At 38.6% G+C, this 27,772-nt stretch overlaps 1 protein-coding gene across 3 annotated transcripts in view; it reads right to left on the reverse strand.

The window, feature by feature from the left end:
* Positions 1-27,772, reverse strand: part of LOC123755293 (PX domain-containing protein kinase-like protein) — a 201,120-nt gene that overhangs the window by 81,625 nt on the left and 91,723 nt on the right. For all 3 annotated transcript variants that reach the window (XR_011229216.1, XM_069327916.1, XM_045737762.2), the window contains exons 7-8: positions 8,430-8,672; positions 5,222-5,313 (exon numbers count right to left, since the gene is read on the reverse strand). Coding sequence is in view for 2 of the 3 variants with exons in the window: in XM_069327916.1 (XP_069184017.1) it covers positions 5,222-5,313; positions 8,430-8,672 (335 nt within the window). In the remaining variant the exon portion in view is untranslated. The remainder of the gene's footprint in view (positions 1-5,221; positions 5,314-8,429; positions 8,673-27,772) is intronic.

Raw genomic sequence — 27,772 nt, forward strand, 5'->3', positions numbered from 1 at the left:
AGATGGGACATCACAAGTGTAGCTCTCATCCTGTAACTACACTTAGGTAATTACACACACACAGTGGTGCCTCGATTAACAAGTTTAATCCGTTCCAGCACTGAGCTCGTCATGTGGAAAACTCGTCTTGCGAAATAACAACAAAACTGTCGTCAGGTGTCCGAGAACCAGCGGTCTAGACATTTTCTGCGAGTGGCTTGCTTGTTACTCAAAATGCTCGTAACTGGAGCAGCTCGTTATTCGAGGTTCCACTGTACTGTATGTATATATATATATATATATATATTGTCAAGGACACATATGTATCTGATATGATACCAAAAAAAACATTAGAAAGCATTGAAAATACTGTACATAAAAAAATACTTGTAAATACAGTATAACTGTGGCAACTCGCGGGTATTGAATGGACTGTGTGAACGCGTCTGGGAGCTTCACGCACAGGTGACCAGCCTGTGATGTCGTCACGGCGCACCTTGTCCACATCCCCACAGCCAAAGTAGGTGGAATTTTGAAATTTACTTTTACATGTACATGTTCAGGGAAGGGAATTTATAATTTTACAAAGAAAAAGAATTTGTTGGGAATACTTGATTTTATGCACACAGGGAATGTCACAAACATGACGCATCACAGTAGTTAATATTATGCCTATTCTTAAATCTTTACAACCATCCTTCACTAGCTCGAAAATCTGGAATGATGATCATTTCTGCAAATTTCTCTGCAGCATTCTTAATAGCGTCGCCAACAAGTGCCACACCCACAGAACACTCCTGGATAAACCATTTATACATAGCTTCGTCTAATTTTTTATCTGTAGCACCTTTTGTCGTTTTCCTTTTTCACCACTTTCACTTGCAGCAAGAAACTTCTTAATATTATCTTTCTGTTTCTTGATATCACACACACTATTTTTCCTGACATTAAATTCTGTTGCCAGCCTAGAAACAGAGTAACCACATTCATATTTCTCTATTAAGTCTTATTTATGTTCAATGGACAGGGTCCAAATGACTGAGTGGACAGCACTCGGGATTCGTAGTCCTATGGTACTGGGTTCAATCCCCAGCGGAGGCGGAAACAAATGAGAATTTTTTTTCACCCAGATGCCCCTGTTCACCTAACAATAAATAGGTACCTGGGAGTTAGACGCTGCTATGGGTTGCTTCCTGGGAATATGTAAGAAAAAGGAGGCCTGATCGAGGACCGGGCCACGAGGACGCTAAGCCCTGAAATCATCAAGACTTCCTCAAGATATGGATTAAAAAATTCTTCTTCCTCTTGGTAAATACGGCACTACATATTAGCAAGTCCCCGAGACATCTTGTTTTATACCAATACAGCTGTAGTAAAAAAAATGTAAACTTCACCACAATTTTCCACCGGCGGACAAACACCTCACTCGCAGACAAAGCTAACGGCACTGGGTGCCTACTGAATGAACGTAAACTAGGTCTATACACCCTACAGTAGACTCGTGTTTAAGCCAGATCCAGTAACATAAATTTCTCTCAAATATTGGATTAACATCATATATATTTTTTGGTTATATTTTTAGTTTAGCAACATTATTTGGTTAATAAGAGCTATAAAAATAATTATTTTAGAAATAATTTATTAATTTTATACTTAGCAGCCAGTAGGTCACCGAGCTGTGGTGACACATCTGAAGGAAAACGCATATGGTGCTGTCTGTTCAGGGATTAGACCTACCCATTAGAGGGCGCCTGATAGCTGAGTGGACAGCACTTCGGATTCGAACCCCAGTGAAGGCGAAGACAAATGGGCAAAAGACTTTTCACTCTGATGCTCCTGTTCACTTAGCAGTAAATAGGTACCTGGTAGTTAAACAGCTGCTACGGACTGCTTCCTGGGGGGGGGAGGGGAGGGGTAACAAAAAAAGAAGGCATGGTCGAGGACTGGGCTGCGGGTACTCTAAGCCCCAAAATCATTTTAAGATAACCATCCACCCGAGCTAGAGTCAATAACAAGTAATTTCTCAAATAGCAGATGTCTATCATATTACAGTATATTTTTAGTTTTATATTTAGTTTAGAAATATAATTAGGATAATAAAAGCTGTATTACGGAAAATTATGGAAAAATGAGATAAATGAAAACTGGTTCGATTTCAATCAAACTTTTTTGACTAGTTGTATATAAAATTTGGTTCAACTGGCCCAAGTCTCAGCATCATAGCATAAATAGGAAGGGAGAAAAAATATTGAATTACTGTACAGTGGTACCTTGGAATGCAAGTGTCCCTGTATGCGAGTTTTTTGGAATACGAGCAGGATTTCCTCGGAAAATATGTCTCGGAATGCGAGGGTTACCTCGGGACGTGAGTTTGTTGATACACGTACAGGCCGACCAAGCGCGTGGTGGTTCGGCGATCGTCGCCCCTCCGCCCCTCAGTTTACCATTGTCTCGCGCCCAGTGACTACCCCCACATCAATTCTTCTCGCGGATTTTCAGTGTTTTGTTGGATTTTTGGTGATTTGACTATACAATTTGTTATTATATATCTCACCATGGATCCCAAGAAAGCCAGTGGAAAGGATAAAGGCCAGAAAGCCCATGTGAGGATGACAATAGAGGAGAAACAAGAGATCATTCGGAAGCATGAGAACGTACACGTGTTGTTGAACTTTGTAGGCAGTACAACAAAGCCACATCAACAACATGCACTATACTTAAGAAGAAAAATGAGATTATGAGTGCTAAAGTGGCAAAAGGAGTCAGAACAATAACGAAACAAAGACCACAAATACTTGAAGTGGAAAAGTTGTTATTAATTTGGATACACGACAAGGAGTTAAGGGGTGATAGTGTTTCGGAGGCCATTATTTGTGAGAAAGCCAGGGTTTGGACAGATTTGTGGTGAGGAAATCGAGCAGTGAGCCTCAACCAGGACCTAGTGGCACTCAGATAAAACGTCCCAGGGAGAGCACACCAGAAAGGTCCTCACTGCCTGATGTGATAATGGAAGGGGACGCCCCTTCCAAACAGTAACTCCTCTCCTCCTCCCCCCTCCTCACCATCTTCCATACGCCTACAGCATTCAACAGCAAGGTAAGTAATAACTTGAACATAGTTTTGTAGGTTTATTTAGATGAATTAGGTATAAAAATTTAGTTTGATGTGGGGTTTTTAGGGTAGTCAGGAACGGATTAATTCATTTCCCTTTATTTCTTATGGGGAAATTAGCTTTGGAATACGAGTTTTCGGAATACGAGGCGTCTCCAGGAACCAATTAAACTCTTAAACTGAGGTATGCCTGTGTCAAAAATTTTCCAAAATGGTAAAAAATTAACATCAAACAAAAGTGTCAACTGAAATCATGTTTATGACTAAGCTATCACAATAGCATATAATAAAGTATTTTAATATTTAGTTTTATGCACAAAAAAAAATTAAAAAACATTTTTAGATTATTTTCATATTTTTTATCAGCCGATTTGCACGAAACTTACACACCTTAAAGAACGTAAGCCTATCTGTAATGGGTGAAAATTTTGGAGGAAATCTGCCACAGGTGGCAGAATGTTTAATCTCATTTACAGTATTGTCAAGTAACAAAATTAACTCTCCTCTTTAATTTTTTTTCAATTTACATGAAATTTACACCTTATATGTAGAGTTAACATCTAATAAACTTATAGAACACTTTATTCCTAAGTTCATTTATTGATTTTATAAATATTTGCAAACATGAAATATTGGCATATATTTTTGGGGAACTTTGACTACTTGTATTAGTAAAACTAAAAATATTTTGGATAATCCTTTTTATACAAATCCTTTATTATATGCTAATGTAATAGACGAGTGTCACAGAAATGATTTCATTTGAAAATTGTGGTTGTAGAGTTTTATTGAAAATGTGTAAAATTCATTGAAAAAAAAAAATCCCTCTTTCTATTTAGGGTGCGATACTGAAACATAGAACAGTTGCAGCCCTTTTTATATACAACTAGTTAAAACAAAGATTGGTTGATATTAAACAACATTTAAAAATCAGGTAATACGCCCCCTTAAAACCCCCCATTTTAGAAATAATTTATTAATCTGAAACTTTCAGTGTCACAAGTCACTGAACTTTGGCGACACATCCGAAGGAAAACCACGCGAAGCTTACAGTATTCCGTCTATCTGTCATCTTTCGTATATTCATATCTCTCATGTTTCATCACAGAAAATGTCTATAAGAAGATTTCACCACATGTAGCTACCTTCTCACGCTTCAGCCTTGAAATTCATTTTCAAAGATAGTGGTGCCATAAATCAGTGAACGAAAATCATGTAAACTCAGTCATTCATGTGTTGTGTGGGCCGCTCTGGCTGGTATTTGGTTAATGTGGTTCACTTGTTGTGTGGACCACTTGTTGTGCGAACCACTTGCTGTGTGGTCCACTTGTGTGGTTCAACTTGTCATATGAAGGAATTATTAACTGTAACCTGTAATATAATGGGAAAGTTTTCCACCAGACTGTGAACTCTGTCCCAACATCATAAGCAAATCTGCACATCCCCCACCTCAGTGAACAATAGTTTGTTATAACGGGCGAGTAAAACCGGCCTGAAAAGTGCGCGCCCTAAATGGAGATTCACCAAATTGGGGTTGAACTGTACAGTATACCCATTCAGACAAGGTTTTCACAGTATCAGTCACACACTGAACTTTGGAAACTGACCTATATAACACCTGAAGGTGTCTGGATATGATAAAAGAAAACTGCTTGGGGATTAAGACACAAACAAAGCAACAGGACCAGATGACGGTTCACCTTGGGTACTGAGAGAATGCACTCAAGCTTAGCGATCTATGACATTACTTTCCAGAAATCGTTACAAATGGGAAACATCTCTGATATATGAAAACAAACCTAGTCCCAATATGGTAAGTAAGAGCAGTGACAGAGGAAACCCCTTAAACTACAAACCAGTATCACTGAAAGCCACTAGAAAATGTAACTGAAGCTAAATAGGTTGAATATCTTGAAAGAAATTAAATAATGACAGACAGGGTTGAAATAATGACACACAACCTTTCAAACTGAAAGGTTGTGTGTTATATGACAAAAATTATAAGTTAGACTGACACCATGAGTGTAGCTTTCATCCTGTAACTATACTGTACTTAAGTAATTACATGTACACACAGGTCAAATGTTACATAAAAAAAATTGACCCGAGCCACACTACTCTGGTACCATACCTGATTGAAGAAAGGGTGTGTGAGGAGTCCAGCAACAGTTGGAAGCCCATTCTTGCATGCTTCTGCACTTAGTATACTCTCCAGCACTGACCCTATTAACAAAAGTTGTTTGTACTTTTATTCTTAGGGCTCAATAAATAATTTAAGAATTACAACCAAACACAGTTATAACAAAAATTACTAGCCTATATTAAAATAGTGCACAACTAAGGCTGCTTACAAGAAACCTACACAATTATCAGAATGCAATCCCTTTGGTACGTCCACATAATGTCTTGTGATATTTTTAGTCATGTTTTTAGGTAACTCAAGAATTCAGAAAACAGACTTAATTGTAAATAGAAATGATTAATTCATAATGCCCCAAAGGGATGCATTCAAGGTCCCTATTTAATGCATTCTCTTAAAAATTCACAAATTCATGCAGAAAAACAACAAACATTCATACAGCAATTCATTCATAGGATTCATGCACATGTTATCAACCACCATATACAGTATATATATTCAGAAGATGGGAAGAGGAAAAATTTAAGTGTTGAATGTAATGAAACTCTCCATTCTAGGATTTGCCTCAGTAGTTCCAGAGCTTAATAATTGGATATTACTGATCATTAGCCAATATCAGGTTCTTATGAAACTGTCATTGCAACTTCTCTTGCTCTCTCTACAATACATGTACTGTAACACATGAGGGTTAAGATTAACTTGAAATTTTGGCAGACTATTCTAAATGTAATGAAAGAAGGGCCACAAGACACTCAAAATCCTTCTGGGAAATAGTCTTGAAAAATGCCAAACAGCCAAAACCCAAATCTGACTACTAATAAAGTAGGCACACACAATGATTATGTACATTCTTGAATATACAAGAACCTGGATCTTTATCTTGAAACCTGGAACTTCAAGAACAAGAGGTCATATATTTAAGATGCAGAAATATAGCTGCCAAAAAAATTTAGAAAGTTTACTTTTGCAAACAAAGTAATTACCTAAGTGTAGTTACAGGATGAGAGCTACGCTCGTGGTGTCCCGTCTTCCCGGTACTCTGTCGTATAACGCTTTGAAACTACTGATGGTTTTGGCCTCCACCACCTTCTCATTTAGCTTGTTCCAACCATCTACCACTGTTTGCAAAACAAAACTTTATAATATTTTTTCAGATCCTTTGTTTCCTTAGCTTGAATCTGTGTCCTCTTGTTCATGAAGTAGCCTGTTCCAGGAAGTTCTCTTTGTCAATTTGGTCAATTCCTGTTAGTATTTTGTAAGTGGTGATCATATCACCTTTTTCTGACCTATCTTCTACTTTTGGGATGTTTAATGCTTCTAGTCTCTCCTTGTAACTCATGTTTCTCAGTTCTGAAAGTCATTTTTAGCATGCCGTTACACCTTTTATGGTTTCCTTGTTTGAACAGTTTCTTTAGTATTTCACCATTCATATAATTAAAAGCAAATCTGAATTTGGAAAGTTACGCATATGCTCCTTTCACAATGTTCTTATGTGTTCCGCTGGTGACAGCTTGCTATCCAAAACCACCCCAAGATCTCATTCTTTATTAGAGTTCTGTAATTCCTATCCACATAATTTGTAAGTTGTGTGTGGTCTATCTCCAATTCCACATTTCATAACATGGCATTTATTCACATTGATTTCCATTTGCCACTTGACACTCCAAGCACTTATTTTATCTAGATCATTTTGAAGGGCATGACAATTGTCTGCATCTTCTATCTTTCTCATTATCTTAGCATCATCCGCAAACATATTTATATCATTCTGTATTCCTTCTGGTAGATCATTTATGTAGATGATGAACTTTACTGGTGCAAGAACTGAACCCAGTGGTACTCCACTGGTGACACTCCTCCAGTCAGATACATTGTCTCAGATTACCACCCTCAAATGTCTGTCAGAAAATTTTTCATCCATGTCAGTAGTCTCCCTGTCACCCCTCCAGCATGTTCCAGTTTCCAGAACAGCCTCTTATGTGGGACTCCCTCTGGTCGGCGGTTTTAATTCACTCAAGAACTGGAGAGGTGAGCTGCCGGCTCCTCTATTCCCACCCCTTGGGGGTAGTGCTAACGAGTGGAAGTACTAGTCGCATGAAGGGTTGCTTGTTTGATTTTTTTTTAGGGGAGTTATTTTGATCTTTAGGGATTGCACAGGTTAACCAGACAGTGGTTTGTTTTGATTCGCCTACCTTTCTGGGTCCTTCCCCAGTCGATGACAATTATGACACAGTTTAAATGTAAAGTACTCATAGGTCATTTCTCCCTGCACCTCTCTGAGGGGGGACCAGGTTCTGGCTCGTGGTCCCCGGTAGGCATAAGGACTCCTGTGACTGATGACCCCAAACTAATATAGTACTATATCAGTTCGGATAGCTTCAAGAAGCCAACAGGGTTCCCCACAGAAAAAAAAATAGAACCAGAAACCCCAAAGCATGCAAAACAAGAGGGGGTTCAAGATCATACAGCCCGAGATTAAGGTACTGTATACAGTACATCCCAGTGGCAGAGAGGCAAACAGCCCCTACTACTAATACTATGGGGCCCCTCCTAGAAATCAACCATTAATTGTAATGGAGGCCCTTTCCTTGTGGGCCTCTCAGTAGCTCTCCATTCCCTTTTCAGTGGGATTTTGCGGTTCTATTCTGATACTCACATGTGAAGTGCATGGCTGGCCAGGAATTTCGGGTGACTTGGGCTGCCATTTCCTACCACCTGCACCACACTAGAATAGTTTCCTCTAGCGACAATTGTTTATCTCTGGGTTACAAGTTTCCTTTAAGTAGTTGGTTGTTTTGTTGTGCCCAATCTTACTGATGGGGGTTTTCTTGGTTTTGTGTATATCTCTGATTCCCCAGGATTCTCTTACCTAATAGAGTCAGTCCCAGTAGGTCAATATGGGTTTCAGAGGCCTGGTTACACCTGTGCTTAAGCTCAAGGAGCTACCAAGAGGCCCATTAGAAAAGGAAGTTCTATTACATTCACCTCTTAATTTTTATATTCCAATCTGAATAGCAATAACTAAAGTGAATGAATGCATCCTACTTCACTGAAATTATCTTCAAGTGAGGAACTACAGTACAATAAATATACTTTTTATCCAAGCATTATTTTTAAATTTATTTATTACTTATGGCACAAGTAAAAGAAAACTTTAATTTAAATATTTTAACAAACATTTTTTCATTAGCAAACTTACTTGACAGAGCTGGGCTCTCTGGAGGAAATTCAGGACAAGTGTTGGTTGCAAGACGTTTTTTGAACACCATTTCATACAACACGTGTCCAAAGCAGTACACATCAATTGCTTCCATCGAGTTGATTTTCCGATGATGAACCATTTGAGATCTCAACTGATTTGGTAGCCCAACAACCTGGTTTTCTAGGTCCAGCAGGCGACATACATTATTATCTATAACCAAATTTCCCGTATGGAGATGACCTACAGAAAAGAGAAACGCACAGATCACGGTACGATATAAATGATTTCAGTATTATGGGCAAGTCTCATTTCCTTTCCTTTTCATTATTGTCCCTACTTAGTTGGTTAGTATCTTGTGAGGAGACAACCTTGTAAAGGTATTACAGTATAAAGTGTTGTAACTGATGGTCGCTCAAGCCATATTTCAAGCTTTACTCCATACGGTGTTGCTTCCAAAATTGTACAGAGAAGCTTAGCTTTCCTATAATAAAGCATTACAGTACATCAGAAATGTATTAAAATGCCAAAAGGCCTATAAAATGAGGCCCTTCTTAAATACTATTAAACATTAGAAGATTAGAATAGGTTAATATATTCACAAAATTTTTTTTAATTTATAAAGAAAAATGAAATTCACATTAAAAGGCAGAATAGAAAATTACACTTAAACAATTAGTGTTGGCTACTAAGGTAAGATTAAATGGAGGATTGTGAGAGGTCTTAACCACTGTGCTGCTCACCTTCCAAATACGGCATCTTCCAAATTCCTGTGTGCAGGAAATAAATTCCTGGATTTTTTTTGTTTTGAAAGTGTTAAAAACCCTTCCCTGAGTATGGATATGTGAACAAAAAATAAAAAATGTACTTACTTTGGTCGCAATGGGGTCCGTAATTTTGTGCGTGACGTCATCATTCCCTGGTCGCCCGTGGCGTACGTTTTCAGGGCCAGTAGGGCACCAGGTTCAAGATGCGCCAGTTGCCACGAATATATTTTTGTTCATTTTTTGCGCACAATTCCAAATATATTTTTTTATATTTTCCGTGCCAATCTTATGTATAATGAACACGTACACTATATTATGGCAGTAGAACATCCGTACTGTCTGAAGACACTGTGTTGCGTGCATCACACATATATTTCCAATGTATCATGCTAATTTATGTGTATATATAATTTATTTACATACTATATATACACACCATAAACACACTCAGAACTCCGCGAGTGTGTGATACGCTGCGAAACAGCCAACGGGGCATAGTGGAACCTTGCACCAAGTGCTGATGAATCTTTGCTTTTGTTCTCTTCGGGGTAGTGTTCTTGCATACTATAGAGGCACGTTTACTCTTATCCTGTAATGCTGTTCCTGGCATATACTCGAGCATGTGGACACCGTACATTTTGTTACCCCTCAGTCTGTCTGGAGCTGCATGTGGCAATGGTGCTTGCACCCTGCGTGGCGCAACAGAGCCCTCCTTGCCATACTTTATGAGCAGTTGTGACAACAGCAACACTGAATGTCCATATTGGCAGTCTTCTGCCAGATTTTACCAGATACATATTGAAGCAGTTGAGCACTGCAACATCTATTAGGCGGAAAAAGAACTTTTTCGTCCACTTCACAGACTTCCGCACACACTCGATGGCACCGAGCATCATGTCACATTTATCTACAAGGCGCATGTTAACGTTGTAGTCTATGACACAGTCTGGTTTATATATGGGGAAGTGCGTTTGAAAGTGGACTTTGCTACTGTCCAACATGGCACCGGTGTGAATCGTAGTCAGCATATTCACCTTGCGTCTGTCCCTCCACCGCACTGAGAGCATATTGTCACACTTGCACAGCTGGCAATCACCCACTGCTATACCTCTGCCAAACACTGGTATTTCCTTCCTGTGGGCCTTCACAGTGCCACATACACGGGTGTTGTAGGCAAGGAGGTATCTGGTCAACAAGGGGCTGGTGTAATAGTTGTTAGTGAACAGTCTATGCCCTTTGTTCAGCAAGGGTTTCATCAGGGTTTTGACGACACTGCCGGAGAACTCGTGTTCATCTTGTGCTAGTATGTCTATGTCTGTACCAGAATACAGAATCATATCCATGAGGATACCAGCCTCACAATCGCACAACATGAAAAACTTGAGTCCAAATCAGTGGTGCTTTGATGGGATGTAGTGCTTGAATGCCGGTCGCACCTTGAACAGTACAAGAGATTCATTGATTACCACATTCTGTACAGGTACAAAATAATTGTGGAACTTGCCCCTCATGTTACTGAACACCTTCCGTACCTTCCACAGTCTGTTGTGTCTGTCCTCATTTGCATTATTTTCGGAATGCAGGCACCTGAGCAGCAACAGGAACTTATCACGCAACACATACCTGTTGAACACGGGCGATGGAACATGGCCATCTTTGCTCCAATAATCCTGGATAGCGTGTTTCTTGGAGTGCTTCATCATCATCATGCTCAGTGCGAGAAACACGTACATTTCGACAATTGTGGTGTCCTTCCATCGCGTGAGGCATGAGGCAGGTAAAATGCCGGCGTCTATGAGGCCGTGAGCGTATCTGTTTTGCCTCGGTCACAAGATGGTTCAAGAATTCGTCGTCGAAATACTCCAGGAAATAGTATATTTCTGCCATATCCCGGTATTTGTGGAACAAATGTGGCATAATCCTCCCACACAAGTACACCCGGGGATTTGGTTTTGGCACCAATATCACAGCCAACACCACCACGAGCACCTAAAACATGGCTACGTTGTCTGGTGCTGGAGCTGCGTGAGGGTATGGTAGGAGATGAGGCTGATTTACGTATCGTAGACCTACCACGAACACCTGATGTAGAAGGGCCACTGTCGTCATTTATCCTGTTGCTGTGAGACATGCTGCTGCCTGCCGCAATGTGTTGCTGAGGCAGCAAAACAAAGCCTGGCAACACCCTTGCTGCTCATACTCGGGTCGTCCACACTACTTGTATCGGAGCCTATGTCACTGAAGACAGAGAAAGATTCATCCAAAGTACTATCACTGAATAAACTTGCATCAGGGGACACACACGGTGGTGGTGGTGATGATAACAGTGTTGACTCAGGGCGGTGAGGCAGGCCAAGCGAGGCACGTGTACTGTACACGCTTGCGACATCATCCACCTCAGTCTCTCTCCCTCACTCGTATCAGACCTCTGTATAAGGTCTTTCTCTGGATCATAGTCTAAGTCATCATCCATAGCACCGTCATCATACAAAATGTCGCGTATCTCCTCCTCAGAGTCGTTTTCCATGACCGCGGGTGACCGCGGAGTAGGAACTCGTAGATGATGCGTCAAACATGGTTGCTGCTTGAAACTGAGGCTTCCCCCAGCCGCAGGGCATGCTGGGATTTTTTTCAAGATGGCGGACGATCACTGGGGCCCCCAGGCATCCATTTTGTACCCGCGTCACCGCGCACCAGTTTTGAATGGAACGTGAAAAATAAAAATTCCCCCCCCCCCCCCCCCCCCGGCAAACGCCTTCAGGCGCATTGCACAGTTCAATGGTTAAGAGATAATAAAATACATGGGAGAATCGAGAACTAGAGAATAAAGTAGAGAACTTTATGCTCAATGGATGCGTGGAGATGATATGCAAGGGAAGACAAAAAAAACAAATCTATATACAGCTATAAAAAAAAATAGAGCAGTGATTAATTAAATATTGCTTTCTGAGCAGCACATTAGTAGCTCCTAGTTTTTGGCACTGGTCTCAGCGGGACACTGCAAACATGTCGGGCTTCTAGGTGACTTTACACCCTGTGAAAAGAAGCAAATTGCCCTATCATCTAATTCACAGGTAGGGAGCTCTTTGAAGAGTATACCTCATTCCGCTACCAAGAGAAATTGCTTGCAATACTGTTATTATCAAGAAGTATTCTAAACTACCATAGTACCTTGTAATTAACCACCCCCAGACATCATTGGCTGGCAGTCTTACTGACAAGAGGGGTCAGGGAAGGTGGACATTCTCCCCATTCTTCCTCAGTGAACTTAGGAAGATGGGAATTAAAGTACAGGACTGGGGGCTACCGAGATGCACTCAGAAAGAGCATTTTTTTTTTTTTTTTACATACGACTGTTTGAGCACAGCCACCTTGGTAAAGACTATATTTTCCAAACAAATGGGTCTAATAGGAGAGAAATACTGACTCCCAAAGGCCTGCAAGTGCCAGTATAATAAGTTATGATTTGTTCAGATCGGAAACCTATGTTTATGGGCAGCACAAAACATGGACCAGACTGTGCGACACGGTTGCCAGGATCAGGTTGAGTTACCGTTCCCTGTGGCAGGTGGCTACAATTGACAGATCTCCCAATCCTGAGCACTCCAGGTGCAAACTCTGTGAGCAGGAACTGGGGCATGATCTCGCACACACACTACATCACCAAATGCCCAGTTATCAGACCCGTTGGCATGAGGTACCTGGAGCTTAGCAATTACTTTATTAACTGTTGTGTTCTTGTGGATATCCTCAATGCACCCAAAATTTGCCAGTGCAGGCTACTTATCACAAACCTCTGTATGACTAACCATCCTGCATGGTGTGGAGTTTTAGCACCACGTAGTTAGTTCTAGACACACATACTATACTCCCCTTCATATAGTCTTAGGTAGCTGCACAAATGCAGATTTACCTAAATGTGTTATAAAAAAAAAAAAAAATTGGCAGCTTTCCTAGTCTCCTCCTCACAATGTACAGTACTACTGTATAACAAAATGGGAAGAAAAAATTGGTTTATTTACCTAAGAAAATCAATAAATAGTAGAGACAGGCCTGGAGAGAAAGCAATTGAATATGTTTAGCCAAAGTAATGTTTCTTAAAGCAACACATGAACAGTGAGGCCATAGGAGGTCTTGGAAGTAACTGGTACCTTCGATCAGACCTGAAAACCCAAGCCTGAATGCCAGCTATGAATATAGCTAAAAAGAAGGAAGATACAGAAGGATACTTACTCAAATCATGAACATGAGAGCAGGCTTTAGACTGACTGAGCTTCTCCGCCCATTGAATCACAAGGGGAACACAATCCTTGGAGCAGGGTAACATCGCACAAGGATTAATATGTAGAACAGCAGAAGAATACCAAACAAGCTCAAAGGAGATATCTCTGAAGGTTGTTGGTCATCACTATCAGTGTCAGGAAAAGTATTCTTGAGACAAAACCAAAGTGGATTGGAAAATCAGAGAGAGTACAGTGCTTAATCACTGCACTGCACAACGCGCATTGAGGCTCTCGAGGGTGGTGTGCGACGTGCCTCAGGGATCTCATAGGCATAGCGTATTATTCAAAACTCCTGCGGCTACATGGGGGTTCACATCAGCTTCTTCAGGGCTCTTGTAAACAGACGTCATTTTTTTTTAAATCGTGGGCAACATTCCTAGGTGTGAGCCTCAGTACTGAGTGAGCCACTAAGGCTGGCATACACAGCATGAGCTCAGAGCACTGCTGTTCAACTTGTGACCACAGCATCGCCTAATAATATCCAAATACATATGTATCTTCTTATTTATCCATGATAGTATTACAGAAGACCCTGAGTTTGATAAAGACAGTGTACAATGTTCAAATATCAATGAATCAATGCTGTTGAAGATGTTCACAGCGCTAGGCACAGCACCACAGCATTATTTCGTCCATCTAGGAATCTTCAAATGACTTCTCATGTTCCTTTACAAAATAAACTTGTAAATTATTCATTTACAGGATTTAGTGACCAGGATTCTGATAATAGCAGGATTGTAATGATAATTAGTGCTGTGTATATTATTGCGGGAGGAGGAATTTTGGTGAGGGAGGGAATCGAGGTAGCGTCACTGTGTGTGGTGTGTGGCAGCCACTTGTTTGGACTCGCCATACTAGCTTAAGTTGTTTACTATGGTGAACACAAATGTATATGCTTATATACAATGTTTCGACGGTGTACGAAAAAATAAACACTGTACTTTTGTCGGTTGGTGCAGTAGTGGGCGAATGGCATTTGTCGTTTGGCGCAGTGCAGTGGTTAATGTGAAACTATTTTGAATGAAAACAAAAGCTTTCTTAACTACTGCACTGTGCTACATTAAAGTAAGACACCCCCGTGGTGTACAGAAAATAAATTTCCAAAAATTTATTCTCTTATATTGTTAAAATGTGGCTCAGATCATGAGAAACGAAAATCAAATATTGTATATGACATACTTTAGCCATGATGGAGCTGAGAAGTTGAACAATTTATGGGCGCTGAGTGATAGGGCGCTCGGGGACACTCAATCCTGTGGCAGCTGTGGGGCGGCAGTTGTCGTGAATATAATTTTTAACAATTATTTTAATGTCTCATTCATTTCTTCTGTTTTTTTTTTTTGTTTTTTTTTTTGTTTTTTTTTTTGCTGTAATAATACTCAAAAGTGTGTTTTTTTGTGGAATTTATATAGTTCAATGAGTGGAACATCACTATGCTCAAAATTATGGGACTCATATATGGTGGCATGTACTATATTATTGTATGTAATAAGTGACATGTATTATATTCTGAGATCAATCAGTGTTTTTGCTGTTATTACACTGTATACACATGGTATATACTGTACAACTATCTACATTTTTGTGCAACATAATGAACCACAAAGATCATGTGTTAAGAGTTTATATACAAAGAACAAGAATCCAAGGTCAGCCTAGTGGCCGACAGCTGAGTGTGACGGGTTGCCCCAAATACATTTTTACATAAATGTTTCAGTATCTGAATGGTTTTATATCTAGTTTTTCAGGAATATTATTCAATAGTATGTAATTTGTGGAATTTATATAGTTAAATATGTGAAACATCGGTATTCTAAAAAATATGGGGTTCATATATGGTGACAGGTTTATTATATTCTTAGATTAACCAAACAATATTCTTGCTGTTATTACGCTATTTTCACATGTTATATATATCACAATCAACATTAATATACACCGTAACAAACTAATAAGTAGTTCTGGTGGGTATGGGGATGAAATCAAAACACAGCATGGAGCCACAAGCAGATGATGCCAGTCACACGATGCAAGACAATGCGTCCAATATTCTACACATCTCATAACTAGCTACAAAACTGCTGTTATTATCACATTCCTGTCACAAAATCCTGAATATGAATCTATTTCAACAGGGTTGTATTGTGAAGGAACATAAGGTTGTTTCATGCATAGATGCAGGAAACAATGGCTGGGTGCTGTGTCTGTACATCGTTGTGTGAATATCATAACTAGCATTGTATTCAATGATATCTGAACGCTGTACATAGTCTATCAGTCAGGATCATCTATAACACTTAACAAAAAAAATTTCAGTTAAGCTATGTTGTTCATCATTACTAAGTGGTGCTTTGGCCCCTAGCTGCACAATGGTGCTGTGAGCTGCTGCTGCATGCGCCAGCTTTGGTCCCTCTCTCAGTACTAAGGCTCTCACAGCCAGCACGAATGCTGATAATTTTTCTTCAAGATAGAATCTGTTTACTAGAGTCTTGAGGCACAAGATGTGACCCCTGTGTACCCGTGGGAGTTTTGAATCTCTCCCTATACCTAAAAGCGCCATACGTCACTCTGCACCCCCCCCCCCATCGGGCAATGTAAGGCACTCTGCGCAGTGCAGTGTTTAAGCTAACATGAAGGTTCTACCTCAATTAGAAGCAGTTATTTATATTTATTTATTTATATATATATATATATATATATATATATATATATATATATATATATATATATATATATATATATATATATATATATATATATATATATATATATATATATATATATATATATATATATATATATATATATATATATATATATATATATATATATATATATATATATATATATATATATATATATATATATATATATATATATATATATATATATATATATATATATATATATATATATATATATATATATGTCGTACCTAGTAGCCAGAACTCACTTCTCAGCCTACTATTCAAGGCCCGATTTGCCTAATAAGCCAAGTTTTCCTGAATTAATATATTTACTATAATTTTTTTCTTATGAAATGATAAAGCAACCCCTTTTCTCTATGTATGAGGTCAATTTTTTTTATTGGAGTTAAAATTAACGTAGATATATGACCGAACCTAACCAACCCTACCTAACCTAACCTAACCTATATTTATAGGTAAGGTTAGGTTAGGTAGCCAAAAAAAGCTAGGTTAGGTTTGGTTAGGTAGGTTAGGTAAACGAAAAAACATTAATTCATGAAAACGTGGCTTATTAGGCAAATCGGGCCTTGAATAGTAGGCCGAGAAGTGCGTTCTGGCTATTAGGTACGTCATATATATATATGTATGTATGTATGTATGTATGTATGTATGTATGTATGTATGTATGTATGTATGTATGTATGTATGTATGTATGTATGTATGTGTGTGTGTGTGTGTATATATATATATATATATATATATATATATATATATATATATATATATATATATATATATATATATATATATATATATATACATACATACATATATATATATATGACGTACCTAATAGCCAGAACGCACTTCTCGGCCTACTATGCAAGGCCCGATTTGCCTAATAAGCCAAGTTTTCCTGAATTAATATATTTTCTCTAATTTTTTTCTTATGGAATGATAAAGCTACCCATTTCATAATGTATGAGGTCAATTTTTTTTTATTGGAGTTAAAAATAACGTAGATATATTACCGAACCTAACCAACCCTACCTAACCTAACCTAACCTATCATTATAGGTTAGGTTAGGTTAGGTAGCCGAAAAAGTTAGGTTAGGTTAGGTTAGGTAGTCGAAAAAACATTAATTCATGAAAACTTGGCTTATTAGGCAAATCGGGCCCTGCATAGTAGGCTGAGAAGTGAGTTCTGGCTACTAGGTACGACATATATTATATATATATATATATATATATATATATATATATATATATATATATATATATATATATATATATATATATATATATATATATATATATATATATATATATATATATATATATATATATATATATATATATATATATATATATATATATATATATATATATATATATATATATATATATATATATATATATATATATATATATATATATATATATATATATATATATATATATATATATATATATATATATATATATATATATATATATATATATATATATATATATATATATATATATATATATATATATATATATATGTCGTACCTAGTAGCCAGAACTCACTTCTCAGCCTACTATGCGAGGCCCGATTTGCCTAATAAGCCAAGTTTTACTGAATTAATATATTTTCTCTAATTTTTTTCTTATGAAATGATAAAGCTACCCATTTCATTATGTATGAGGTCAATTTTTTTTTATTGGAGTTAAAATTAATGTAGATATATGACCGAACCTAACCAACCCTACCTAACCTAACCTAACCTATCTTTATAGCTTAGGTTAGGTTAGGTAGCCGAAAACGTTAGGTTAGGTTAGGTTAGGTAGGTTAGGTTGTCGAAAAAACATTAATTCATGAAAACTAGGCTTATTAGGCAAATCGGGCCATGCATAGTAGGCTGAGAAGTGAGTTCTGGCTACTAGGTACGACATATATATATATATATATATATATATATATATATATATATATATATATATATATATATATATATATAATTTTTTTTTTAGTTTGCAAGTAAAAAGTTGCATTTTTAACCCTTTAAGTGCGCAACACATCATATGATGTGTTCAGCGACTTGCAGTAACTTGTGCTCCACATCTTATGATGTACTGGAGTACTACGCAAGATTTAAAAGGCTCGCAGATACACAGGATTCACCACACCATCAGGGCTCTTATAAACACACTATTTTTTTTTTTTTTAAATCGTGGGCCAAATTCCCAGGTGTGAGGGGCCTCAGTATTGAGTGAGCTACCAAGCCTGACGCACACATCATGAGCTCACAGCACTGCTGTTCAGCTTGTGACCACAGCAACGCCTAAAAATGCCATAATATACATGTTCATGCTATTATTTAGCGATGATATTATTACAGAAGACCCCTAACTGTGATAAAAATTACCAGGATTCTGATAATAGCAGGATTGTTGTGATAATTAGCACTGTAGTGGGAGGAGTAATCTTGGTGGGGAGGGAGGTAGCATTGTCTGCTGACTGTGTGTGACCACCTTTTACTGTCTGGACTCACTATACCAGCTTAGTTGTTCACTATGGTAAACAAAACATGCAGATACTTATATATAACGTCTGTATATAATTTTTTTAATTTTTTAACTCCCTACAACAGCAACACACTGCAACCCAAGACGAATCAGACCAGCTTAAGCTCCTTGATTCTGTCATCATCTCATCACAGGATTTTCCCCATGAAACTGACAGAGAAGACTGTACTGCCATCGTGATCCAGGAATTGCGTACTAAGTTGAATTATTCAATCGAAGCAAGAGACATTAAGTCAGCTTATAGAGTGGGTGCCAAATCATCTGGTACAAACAACAGAAAGATAAGGGTGAAGTTAGATAGCTGCTCCCGCAAGTCAGACCTTATCACTACTGCAGTCGCTATGAAATCCAAGGTTTATGTGAACGAATGTCTTACCAGATTCAGACAAAATCTCTTATTTAAACTACGTGGAATTTGCAATAGATCCACTGCTATTAAACATTGTTTTGTGCGCGATGGTAAAATAATAGCTAGGAAGACTGACTCTGGAAAAACTTATGTCATAACCACTGAAGCACACCTCACTTCTTTCCTGGATGACTGTGGGATATCAGCTGAATAACCAGAACATAATTTGTAGTCTCACATACAACCAAAGTGTACTTAAGCTCTGCCTTTCCTTTCCAAAGGTGTTTATTTTTATTTTTATTTTTTTATTTTTTTTTTGTTTGTCATCTTTGCCTGTTTTATACTCTTATTTGTTCTTAGTTAATCCCCTTGTCACTAAACCTAGGGCTTTTTATTACCCTGTTAATTAACCATTACTAAGCTAATTATCTTCAAGATCATTTTTTTTTTTTTTTATGATTATCATTTTTCTTATTATTTTTTATTTTACATTTATATTGTCAGTCTCTACTGATTTTTTGTTTTTTTATTTTATGTAACTTCTGTGTCCTCCCTGGCTATCTATTGGATCTTTATTTTACTTCTAAATTGTTACTATTTTATTGTATTTGCTTTTATTCTTGTGTTTTGCTTTATCGTGTATCTTGTATCGTGATCCCTCTGCATCCTATGCACACTGATATTGATCCTGATCAAAATCTTCTGTCTCATATCTACACCAACCAGCACATTGATCATCATTATTGCAAGTATTTCACAGCACACCAGGCTAAAAACAAACTTCAAAATAGCACCTGTCTATCAGTTTATAACCAAAATGTTAGATCACTTGGTAAACATTTTGACGATTTAAATGCATTACTCACAGCAATAGGTACTAACCTATCGTTCATTATTTTAACAGAAACTTGGCTAAATAAAGACTATACCCAACTCTACAACTTAGCTGGTTATAAAGCCATTCATAACTGTAGGCCTAATAAAAAAGGTGGTGGCACAGCTATATATTACCGAGATACATTTATCTGCAACAGTGTTATTAGTGACAGAGATGACTACTGTGAATATACTTTTGCTCAGTTTACAATTAAATCCCTTAAATCTTCTTTGACTATTGGAGCCATCTATAGATTTCCCAATACTAACATAGCTTCTTTCTCAGACAACCTAAGGAATCTTATTATAAACAACAATCTCAACAAAAACCACTTCATTCTGGGAGGAGATTTTAATATTGACCTGGGTCAACAAAATTGCTCTCAAGTTGACTATTTCCTTAACAGCATGAACTCCTGTATGCTAATCCCCACAATCACCAAACCTACCCGAGTCACTCAAACATCAGCCACTACCTTGGACCACATATGGACAAACATAACAGCTCCCCTTGTATCTGGTATAATCTACGACAGAACAACTGACCACTATCCTACCTTTCTCATAGCGAACATGGACATAACACCACCAAAAAGCAAGAAACTTTCACTTAGGCTACACAGTGAATCAGCTTTAGACAATCTTACAGAGGCACTTTACAATATTAACTGGGATTCTGAATTCAATAATACCCATGATATAAATTCATTAGCTAACCTCTTCATCTCCAAAACTCTAAGCCTCTACAACATTCATTGTCCCCTTCTTACCAAGCAAGTAACTGACAAAAGATTAAACAATCCATGGCTCACAAGTGGCATTCTCAACTCAATCAACAAGAAACATGAATATGAAAAGAAAGTTAGGATTGGCCTAGTTTCAAAGGAAGTAGCTAAAAGGTACTCATCAATGCTTACCAGTATCATAAGAAAGGCAAAATTTGCATATTATGTGAATAGATTCAATGAAGCAAAAGGCAACATGAAAAGCACTTGGAAAACCATCTCTAGTATCCTAGGAACTAAACAACACTCACATAACCAAATAAAACTCTACAAGGATGGGGGTATACCGTCAACTGACTTAGAAATGGCAAATGAATTTAATAGTTTCTTTTCATCGGTTGGTGCTAATCTTGCCAGTAAAATCCCACAGACTCAGACACATATTAACACATATCTCTCAGGCAGCTATCCAAACTCTCTTCTCCTTTCACCAATCAGCCCGGCAGATGTTGTGTCCATCATACACTCTCTAAAAACCAAGGCAGGGAACACCAGTGAAATTCCGTCCATTGTGTACAAGAGAGCCTCCCATGCCCTTGCCCCACCCATAGCACTACTGTTCAACAAATCTATAGAGTATCACACCTTCCCTGATATCCTCAAAAAAGCAAGAGTAACGCCAGTCCATAAAGGAGGCAATCCGGCGGACATAAACAATTATAGACCGATATCAAATCTACCCATTCTATCAAAAATATTTGAAAAAATTATTTACAAACAGCTCTATTCCTACCTCGTAAAATTCGACATACTCAGCCCCTGCCAGTTTGGCTTCCGGTCCCAAAAGAGCACCAATGATGCAATCATTAGTCTCCTTGACATTATCTACTCAGCCCTTGACAAAAATGAGTTTCCGATTGGACTCTTCATTGACCTAAGAAAAGCCTTTGATACTGTTAATCACAACTACCTCTTACTTAAACTCCAGCATTATGGAATCCGAGGCCTTGCCCTTGACTACATCCGATCCTATCTTAGTGACAGACACCAATATGTAACCATCAATGATACAACTTCTTCCACTCTACCAATTACCGTTGGAGTGCCACAGGGCAGCATCTTAGGACCTCTTCTATTTCTTATATATATAAACGATCTGCCTAATGTCTCTAATATTCTCAAACCTATACTGTTTGCTGACGATACTACCCTTATCTACTCAAACCTCAACCCACATACACTAAATAATGTTGTGAATAATGAATTAAAAAAAGTCCACTTATGGATGTCAACGAACAAACTAACATTAAACATCGAAAAGACTTACTACATCTTATTTGGAAGCAAATCATCAAATGCAATTCAGCTACAGATAGACAACATTAACATCAGTAATAAAAATGATGGCAAGTTTCTTGGCCTATTCCTAGACAAGAGACTCAACTTCAGCACCCACATTCAACACATAACTAATAAAGTCTCTAAGACAGTTGGTATACTCTCCAAAATCAGATATTATGTTCCTAACTCTGCTCTCCTCTCACTATATTATGCACTAATCTACCCCTATCTTAATTATGGTATCTGTGCATGGGGGTCTACCACTGCAAACCACCTTAAGCCCATCATCACACAGCAAAAATCTGCTATCAGAATAATAACTAACTCTACTTTCAGACAACACTCAGCTCCCTTGTTTAAATCCCTAAACTTGCTAAATATTAACTCCCTCTACACATTCTCTTGTGTCAACTACATTTACAAGACCCTGTTCTTAAATGCAAACCATGCTCTGAAACTCTCCCTGGACAGATGTAATAGGACCCATTATCACCACACCAGAAATAAATATCTCTTTGATATCCCCAGGGTCAAACTTAATCTGTGTAAACACTCTATGCAAATTAAGGGACCTAGTCTATGGAACTCACTCCCTAGTGAATTGAAAAACTGTAAAACTTTTGCCTTATTTAAAAGCAAAACCAAAAAGTACCTAACTTCATCTATTTAGTTTCCTACACTGAGCTTTAAATTTGCTCTGTACCTAGTGTTACCCAATCTCCTAATTTTTATGTAATATCAAACAACCTTATCACTGTGCTCATTGCTGTCTTCTTTTATGTGCTAGCCATATGCTGTATTGTGACTACCAATTTTTGTCAACTACCATTCAAGCTGTCATTGCAATCAATCTTATATTGTTTCTGCTGTATTGTGCCTACCAATTTGTTGTCAACTACCATTTTAAGCTGTCATTGCAATCAATCATAGCTACCTATGTGCTTTAATATACTGTACCTATAATTTTCTCTCATCGTCTTTTTTTTCATTCCATGTAATCTGTTAACATTTTTATGTCTATAAATTTTGCAAGTATTTACCTCCTTAAAATTTTCTTAGATTAAGGACCTGCCCGAAACGCTGCGCGTGCTAGTGGCTTTACAAGACTGTAATTACCATATTTGTATCCTCACATTCCTTATGTACATTCTTGTATATGCATAAATAAAATAAAATAAAAATATAAAAGCAAAAACAGTATGGTGGGAGGAGAATGGTAGCAAGTCAGGTGAGGTGAGGGAGGGAGTGGTAGCCAGTGGCGGGCTGCCACTGCCACTCAGCATACCAACTTAGTGGTTGGTTATGGTGAACACGGATGTAGATACTTATATATAATGTGTATATACAGTGTAATAATAGCAAAAGGAGTGTGGGGGAGAAGCCATTTTGGTGATGGGTGTGGCAACATCTGCATGATTTGTCATGTTGGTATGGGTGGCCACTATGCTCTTTGGGCATTATACCGGCTTAGTTGAACAGTTATGGTGAACAAAACATGTAGATACATACATACAACATCTGTATATAGGGTAATAACACCACAAACAGTATTGTTGGGGGTGAAATTTTAGTGCGTCTGACCTTGAATGTGTGAGGGAAGCAGCCGCCACCTGACTGTGTGTAGCGATGTCTCTTAGTACCTGAACTAACTATATCAACTTAGTTGTACAGTTGTGGTGAACAAAATATGTAGATACTCATATATAACATCTGTATATAGTGAATAAAAGCAAAAACAGTATTGTGGTAGGAGAATGTGGGTGAGTCGGGTGAGCTGAGGAAGGGAGGAAGTAGCAGCCAGTGGCGGGCTGCCACTGCCACTCAGCATGCCAACTTAGTGGTTCGTTATGGTGAACACGTATGTAGATACTTATATATAACGTCTGTATATAGTGAATAAAAGCAAAAACAGTATGGTGGGAGGAGAATGTGGGCGAGTGAGGTGTTGAGGGAGTGAGTGGCAGCGAGTGGCTGGCTGGTGTGTGGCGGTCACTCCTCGTTGCTTTTTGACTCGTAATAGCAACTTGGTGGTTCGTTATGGTGAACAAAACATGCAGATACTTATATATAACCTGTGTATATAGTGTAATAACCAACAAAGTATTTGTTCACTGCTTGATGAACATAATTGAATCAACAATATGCACACCATATTTTTGAGTACAGCAATGATTCACTCATCTTATTATATAAATATATCACTACACACTATTGAATAATATTACAGCAAAAAAAAAACTAAGAAAAATCAATCAGAGACATTGAAATAATTAGGTAATTATCTCTTTGTGGCCACTCCTGCCCGACAGCTGGCGAGCAACAGATCGTCTGAGACGCATGCTGAGTCAGCGCCTGTTTTTTGCCAGACTTCCCCACCCTATAGCAGGCAATATATGCCACTTACGATTTTTTTACTATTTTTCCCATGATCAGAGAACACAAATTAACAAGTTTAGAAGAAAAAATATATATATTTTTTGGTATGCGCCTGTGGGTGACAAATGCTAAATAGCCCGGAGCCACACAAGGATTAAGCCACATTGGCAACCCTGCTGTATGAATATCATGCATGACTGAAAGCTAAAATTTTGTGTATGTTACTTCATGTATTCTAACATCCTGCCAAATTTCATGTAAATCCGAGATGGTCTGATTGGGAGGGGTGTTGAGTGTGTAGTAGCCTACAAGTCTCTTATCGCCCTTCCCCATCTTCATTACTTGTACAGTACTTATTTTAATTATTCTTATTTAGATTGAATTCTAGCAGTCATTTACAGTATCTGCTCACTCCTGAAGTTTGTTAAGATCATCTTGCAATACTCTATAATCCTATTTCATGTTTACTCTCTTCATTAACTTTTCACTTTCTACAAACATTAACATGTATGCTCTCACTTCTTTTGGTGGGTCATCTACATAAATTAGATAGCAACAAACCTGAGACAGAACCCTGGGGAATCCCTCTCCAGTTTGACATGCCCTCTCTGACTAAAACCCTTAGTTTCCTGCCTGTCAGGTATTCCCTTATTTAGTTCAGTGTTTTATCACTATTCCTCCTATATAAGTGGCTCAAAAATCCCAGCTCCAAATATCAGTGATGTGACTTGAACCCCACTAAGTCAGGCAACCAATCAACTCAAGAAAGGTGAAGTCCCACGAGTAGATAAAGATGGCAACAGTAAGTAAGATGAGCCAAGAACCAGAGGTTAACTGGCTCTGGAGATGCCAGCAGAATCATGCAACCCACAAAGGTTTTCAATCAGAACAACATATAGAATCCCTGGATGTTTAAAATAACACACTCGCCCTGCATCTTGTGAACAATTTGCTCTGGGTTCAAGCCCTGACTAAGGAGGATTGACTGGGATACCAATCCTTAACTGTTTGCACCTGTTCACCTAGAAGTAACCGAGTACTTAATTGTTAACCGAATGGCAGGTCATGTTCCAAGGAAAACCAATAGGGTAAGGCTAACCATGAGTCATGATAAGATAACGTTCTCAGTCTGGTAACAGGAGTCAGAAGATGTCTGCTCCTGTACAGCATATACATACAAGCACCCAGCTCTCTGGAAAGGGAGTGACAAAGAGATGACTGATCATTCCATGCCAGTCTGAAAAGATCCACCTACAGGGCAACTGAAGTCTCACAAAACTACCTTTCCCTCTGTTAAATAGGTACAGGAATAATATGTCAGTGACCAAGCCCAATGACAATGACGTAGGATGCTACATAATAATATAATATAAAAATCAGGAGGAAGTGCCAAGTCATTACGACTATAGCACTTGGAAAGGATAAGGATAAGGATTTGGGATGGGATGGGGGGGGGGGGGAGGGGGGAAGGAATGGTGCCCAACCACTTGGATGGTTGGGGATTGAACGCCAACCTGCATAAGGTGAGACCACCACCACTACCGTTCAGCCTAAGTGGTTGGGCAGGATGCTACAAAACCAAACTATGAAAAGCCCAAAAGAGGAAATTGATGAATCAGTATCCTCCATAGGACCCAAGTAGGTCATACCACACAGTCCTAATGGTGGCGAATCACTCACCCTCATCGTATGCCAAATTCAACCCAAAGAAAAAACCACCTTGAGGTTATCTCGAGATGATTTCAGGGCTTAGCGTCCTTGCGGCCCGGTCCTCGACTAGACCTCCTTTTTGTTACAACCCCCAGGAAGCAGCCCATAGCAGCTGTCTAACTCCCAGGTACCTATTTACTGCTAGGTAACAGGGGCATCAGGGTGAAAGAAACTCTGCCCATTTGTTTCTGCCCCCACCAGGGATCGAACCTGGAACCTCAGGACTATGAATCCGAAGCGCTGTCCACTCAGCTGTCGGGCCCCTTTGCAGGTAAAGTTTAAACAACTAAGGTGGCAATTGAGTTCTCAATGGGAAAGGCTAGATTTTCATAATATACTAGCTGAAGATGATCCCACAACTGAAGTAATGCTGAGAGCCAGTAAGGGAGAGGACGGAAGGTCATCTTTGTGTCCCAGACCAGCATCAACCATGACAATAACTATGGAAGGGGGATCAACCGACACTTTTAATGGTTAATTAGGTACCTGAATTGTACTACCTGGATAAGCACCAAATCCTTTGTTTGTTTGTTTGGCTAACAAACTACAGTACTTTTACAACTGGGAGTTAAACTAGCCAATTGTCGAGGTATGTCAGAACCCATAGATCTGAAAACCACAAGATGATGAAGTACTAGCTGAAAAATTTTCTAATGCAAATTCTGAGTACCAAACAATTGATCCCAAAAGTGGTACCTTTTGATCCCAAAAGTGGGAAGATAGGAGCTAGGTTTTGAAACTATCACCCTATGTCAAAAGTACTGGAATAGCACTAGAACGGTAGACAAGTGGAATAGGTTGCTGACCAACATTACCGAGGCTAGTTTTTAAAAACAGGCTCAATAGATATGAAAAAAAAAATGGATCTAGATGGGCAATACTTCAAATGTGCAAAAGGCCCACTGCAGTGACTCCTATTTCATACATTTCTATTTGGACATTACTATGGTATTTAAAAATATTTTTATTTACTTTTTATGATGTACAGGAGAAGAACACACCCTTGTCTTCTAAGAAATTAAATGAAAAATCAAGAAAATAAAAACCTCCCCACACCCTCCCCCTAAAAAATGAATTGCTATTACAGGTTGTATTATTACTATAATTATTATACTATTATTAATTATGGTAATTAATACTGTAATTCAGTGTCTTGGGAACAACTATGCCCAGAAAACCAGCGTTGAATGTAATGAAATGCCATTTTCTGGGTGAGTCCTGGAGGCTCCCCGGAGCTATCCATGGCTGATATGGATACCCTAACTATTTTGCATCAGTCGATGTGGGTGGAGTTCTAGGCCTACCGGGGACCACGAGCCAGAACCTGGGCCCCCTCAGAGAGGCACGGGGAGCAATGGCCCATAGAATTGCACATGTGATTTGGAGCATTTTATATCTGCCATCGACCGGGACAGGCACCCAGAAAGGTAAGCGCCACAAAACAAACCCCTATTCTGGTTAACAACAAAACTCGACAAACGAGTGGACAGAACTCCCCCAGAAAAATGAACTAACAAGCATGACGTCACACAAGCCACGCCACATGTCTGTGCAGCTCCCCCCCCACCGGGAGGGGGAAGGGGGAGCCCCAGACCCCCGCGCCGACGATCCCCGCCCCAGTTCTGAGGCTGGATATCAAAACAGCGAAAAAAAAACG

Source organism: Procambarus clarkii, chromosome 20, assembly GCF_040958095.1.
Source record: "Procambarus clarkii isolate CNS0578487 chromosome 20, FALCON_Pclarkii_2.0, whole genome shotgun sequence".
Classification (NCBI taxonomy): domain Eukaryota; kingdom Metazoa; phylum Arthropoda; class Malacostraca; order Decapoda; family Cambaridae; genus Procambarus; species Procambarus clarkii.